The sequence below is a fragment of the Benincasa hispida genome, chromosome 10, assembly GCF_027475165.1.
Source record: "Benincasa hispida cultivar pf3 chromosome 10, pf3_genome.v1.1, whole genome shotgun sequence".
Classification (NCBI taxonomy): domain Eukaryota; kingdom Viridiplantae; phylum Streptophyta; class Magnoliopsida; order Cucurbitales; family Cucurbitaceae; genus Benincasa; species Benincasa hispida.
In genome coordinates this window covers 57,090,952-57,095,628 of record NC_143487.1, presented here as the reverse complement: position 1 = coordinate 57,095,628, position 4,677 = coordinate 57,090,952, and the positions used below count along the sequence as shown (strand labels likewise).

General features: G+C 29.9%; 1 protein-coding gene across 1 annotated transcript; it reads right to left on the bottom strand.

The window, feature by feature from the left end:
• Positions 1 to 3,241: 3,241 nt before the first annotated feature.
• On the bottom strand, positions 3,242 to 3,968 carry LOC120088720 (uncharacterized). The gene has a single exon (XM_039046152.2). The coding sequence runs from the start codon at positions 3,891 to 3,893 to the stop codon at positions 3,426 to 3,428; it is 468 nt and encodes a 155-aa protein (XP_038902080.1). The 5' UTR covers positions 3,894 to 3,968; the 3' UTR covers positions 3,242 to 3,425.
• Between the last annotated feature and the right edge of the window lie 709 nt (positions 3,969 to 4,677).

The following is a 4,677-nucleotide window of genomic DNA, read 5'->3' as shown; positions in this document are numbered from 1 at the left end:
TAGGTTGAAAAAATTTACAGCATAACAATGCTCAGTTGGAGCGTGACGATGCTTACCTTTCTGTGCTCCAGCGTAAAAGGCAGTGTAACTATGCTCTCCCGTTACACTGTAACACATAATGCAATTTCTACATTGTTCTTTTGCCGTTCTTGCTCAAAGTGGTACCAAACTCCTTTACAACTCTTGCAAATCGAGCAACATGGGCTTCAACCTCGATAATGTAATTAAAATGCCCAAAAACACCAAACCCATATAACTTTCGACCACTGACTCTAGCAACCAACTGGAAAAAATTTATGAAAAATAGTATATATCAAACTAAACAAACTGGTATACAAATGTACTTTTAAGATAGAATTATCAAACATATGTGTGTTTTTATTTTAAGGAGTTTTTTTTTTTAATCAAAAGTGTTTAAATGAAAATGAATTTTTGAAAAACAGTTTTTTCTAAGTCATTCCACACAGGTTTTTAGTTTAATTACAACAATATGTTTTAAAATACACTTTCTCTTTCTTCTAATTCTTTTTTTATTTGGATTTTTGTTCTTTTTAATTATTATTATTTATTATATCATTTTTTAATTCTCTCTCTTCTCTTTTTTGTTTATATGTTTCCTTTATTTTGGAAGATTTCACTTCTATTTCTTCCAATGGTATGTCGATCACTTCAAAAAATATCTCTTATATGCTTCTTTTCGTAATAGTATTATTATTATTATATACACACATTTTTAATAAAAAATGATTAGTAAGGAGGGCTAAAAAGTAAATTGGACTAGATTTTTGTTTAAAATAATAGCCCATTAGACCGTCGTCGGCCAACTTTCGAACATCACATCTGGCAACCGCCGCCAGGCAACTCTGACAACTACCGCCAGCCAACTCTAATGACTGCCACCAGCCACCTCCAGTCTCAAACTTCCGACGACCCTGCCGGTGAACTTCTAGCCACCGACTTTGGCCTAACTTCGGCCGCCGTTGGCCATCTCCAGCAACCGTCGTTAGTCACCTCTGGTGACCACTTCCGACCACCGACTCTGTCTAAATTTTGGAAGTCACCAACCAGTTTTGGAAAACATTAATAAAAACACTTTTAGTATATGACAAACTAAAAGACTTGTATATAAAAATACCATTAACAAAAAGTTGTCAAACATATGTGTGTTTTTATTTTAATGAGTTTTTTTTTTTTTAACTAGAAATGTTTAAATATAAATGAAATTTTGAAAAAAAGTTTTTTTTAAGTCATTCCTAATAGGCTTTTAGTTTAATTACAATAATATTTTTTAAAATACACTTTCTCTTTCTTCTAATTCTTTTTGTTTATATGTTTCCTTTATATTATGAGATTTCATTTATTTTCTTCTATTTCTCCTGGCAGTAAATCGATCACTTCAAGAAACATCCCTTATATGCTTCTTTTCGTATTATTATTATTACTACTATTGTTACTATTATTATTATTACATAGATACATTTAGAATGGCTAAAAAGTAAATTTGACTAGATTTTGTATAAAATAATAGCTCATTAGACCACAATTGTATAATTAAGTATATATATTTAAGCTATATATGTAGGAAACCCTAATTTAAATTAGTTAAAGTAATAAAATTCTATATAACAATTTATTTCAAAACCTAGTAAAATCAAAATATCAAATTATTAATATAATAAATTAAATAAACTTATAATTTAGTCAAATATCTATTTCAAAATTTAAAAAAATACTCTCCTAATTTTTTTAGATTATTTTAAACTTAGCTATATTAAAATAATTAAGATGATCAATTTAAAATAATATAAAATCTATTTGTTGATTAAATATAAGAAAATATTTCACGAACTCGAGATTTATAAATTTGCACTCCACTCCCAGCCTTCCTAAACCTACAGTCCAAACACATGTTTCTTAAACCTAGACTTCTAAGACTACACTTTAAATATAGTTTTCTTAAACCCAGCTACTTAGACCTTCTAGCCTAATCTCAGACTTAACATTTTCAAGTTTAGCATTCCAAGTCTGTGTACGAAAACATCCCTACTATTTTTTTTTTTTTTAAAGAAGAACATCCAAAAGAAGCTAACTCTTTTTTTAAAACAATAACAATAATAATAATAAAATAAATTTTCTTTTTCACTTTTTAAAAACCCTTTTAAGTTGTTAGCCAAATGATTAGGACATATTATTTTTTGACATATAAAATGCTCTTTTTAAAAAATTGTAGAAAGGACCTTAATCTTAAAAATATATATTCTTTTTTAGAAAATAAAAGATGATTATCCCTACTTATTATCATTATTATTATTTTGGAATTCATCGAATAGCTTGATTTGAACATTGATCATTGGTGTTAGAATCTCCACGAATCTATACTTGTATCCACAACCACTGATTTTCCATTTAAGTTATCGAAATAATTTTTTTTTTCTATTGAAATTATATTATCAACCGACATAATCCAACACTTCAATTTTAAGTAAATTAAGTATTGTAGATTAATTATTAAACATTTCTGAAAGTTTCCAAATATAAATAGTAACGATATTATTTATACGAAATAGTAAAATTTAATCTCTTTGATAAAAATTGATAGAGATTGATAAAAGTTTATCAATATACATTGATGATAAAAATTAATAAAAATCTTTCATTGATATTATGTGATAAATACTGATAGAGTTGATTAGTATTTATCAATATTTTTCTTTTACTATTTATGTGAATAATTTAATAAATTTATGGGTGAAAATTTTCCAAACAAAAAACAGTTTTACTACTTTTCAGATGCCATTTTTATAAAGTTACTTTTTCAAACTTTGTGCAACTTATGAAATAATGACAAAAATACAAAATGTCTGGAAGGCGCTTCTCCAATCTCAATTTAGTTCCAACCATTTTCTTTAATTTTATGTGTGAAAAATCCACTATTAAATTTTCTTACTATTACAATGTTGAAAATAAATAAAATAATAATGAGCTTTTATTAATTTGAGTAGTTTTCAATCCCTTATATTCCTCTATTCTTTGTTACTTTACTAAGATAATTTTGAGAGAATAATTTTACTTAATTTAATTAAATGAAAACAATTAACAATAATCAATAATTAGTGAAACGTTTAGAGTCTAATTATTGGTTGGAAGTTTTAGTTAAAAGTTTTCCAAATTAAAAATGATGGAAGATCAGCTCAGCTATCAAATTAATGCATTTGCACTAAAATAATTGGAGAAATAGATATTTTAGAATATTCTTTTACTGAGGGGTAAATATGTAAAAGTGGACAACAAAGAATCTCATGTCATTGCCATGGGATGCGGAAGAAACGAAACATCCACACAAAGCAACCTCTCCATCTCCACAGGCCCAAAAAACAAAACTAGAACCATATCATATTTACACTTTTAACCCTACAAAAACTACATTATTCCGGAATTGCACTCAATTTCGCCGTAAATTTTCTACTTCTACCACTCCCCTTCTTCAACCCCTTTCTCGGACCCTTCCTAAACTCCTCATCGGAAAACGTCACCGGTGAGATTGCCGTCCGCCGAGATCCACATTTTTCCGTCCCTCCTCCGCCAGCCTTCATAAGCGCCGAGCTAGCCTTCACGGCCAATGCCGCCATTTCCTCCGCCTGCAGCGGCTGATTCAACCTGTCCAACGGCAAGGCAAAGTAAAGCTGCCCCAGTTGGAGCTCATCGTCGTCGTCAACGGCGTAAACGACGTCGTCGAAGTCCATCTCGTCGGAGTTGCAGATAAAACTCGCCGGATGTTTCTGTAATATATAAGAAACCTTAACTGGGTAAGAGAACTCCACCAAAGTTCCGTCTGTAAGAATCAATTTCGCGGTAGCAACATTGATCGCATCGGACGACACACAAATGCCCATTTCGTTCGTTTTTCTTATTTTTCTTTCCGAGTTGAGTTAACTCAGTGAGTCAGATGATAGCGAGTGGTGATTGAGCGAAGAAGAATGGAGAAATGAGGATGGGTATATAAAGGAAGGGAAGGTGCCTTGAATCGGAGTGCCACGTATGATATTAGTTTGTCGTTTTGTTGAGGGTTATTTAAAAAGGGAAAATCGGAAAATGAGAAATGATTAATATTATTATTTATTTAATTTATTGCCAGACTGTATATGAGTGGTGACAGGCTGGAAGATTTGGTAGGAATTTGAATAATGACCCTCTGTTTTAGAACTGATTTTACGTTTACGTAGACAGGAAACAGGAAACTCACATTTGGTCAATTTCCTCAACCTTCCTCTCTTTTTGAAAACGAGGTTCAATTTCTTCTTGAAAAAAAAAAATTTAAAAAGCAATTTAGTTCACATTCATCAAACTATAATAAAAATTGGTATAATCGTAATGGAGTTCAGATCAATCGTAAAGGAATAGAATCGCAAATATAATTGGATTGATTTTCATCACGTTTATCTAAAATTATGAATATATTACATTTACGTTAATAGTAACAATATCAATAACAGTAAATGTGACAAACTCATACTTCTCATACTGTAATGACAACGTAATTTCAAAACGCAAACAAATGGATCATTCTCTACTTATAAATCAGTTTATACTTTTATATTATAAATTGAAGAGTGAGCTTCGTATGTCAATATAAATAATTTATTGGGACCACTTTTTCAATTACTATTCATTTGTTAC

Coding starts and splice junctions, on each gene's coding strand:
- LOC120088720 (XM_039046152.2), bottom strand. CDS start 3,893: ATGGGCATTTGTGTGTCGTCCGATGCGATCAATGTTGCTACCGCGAAA.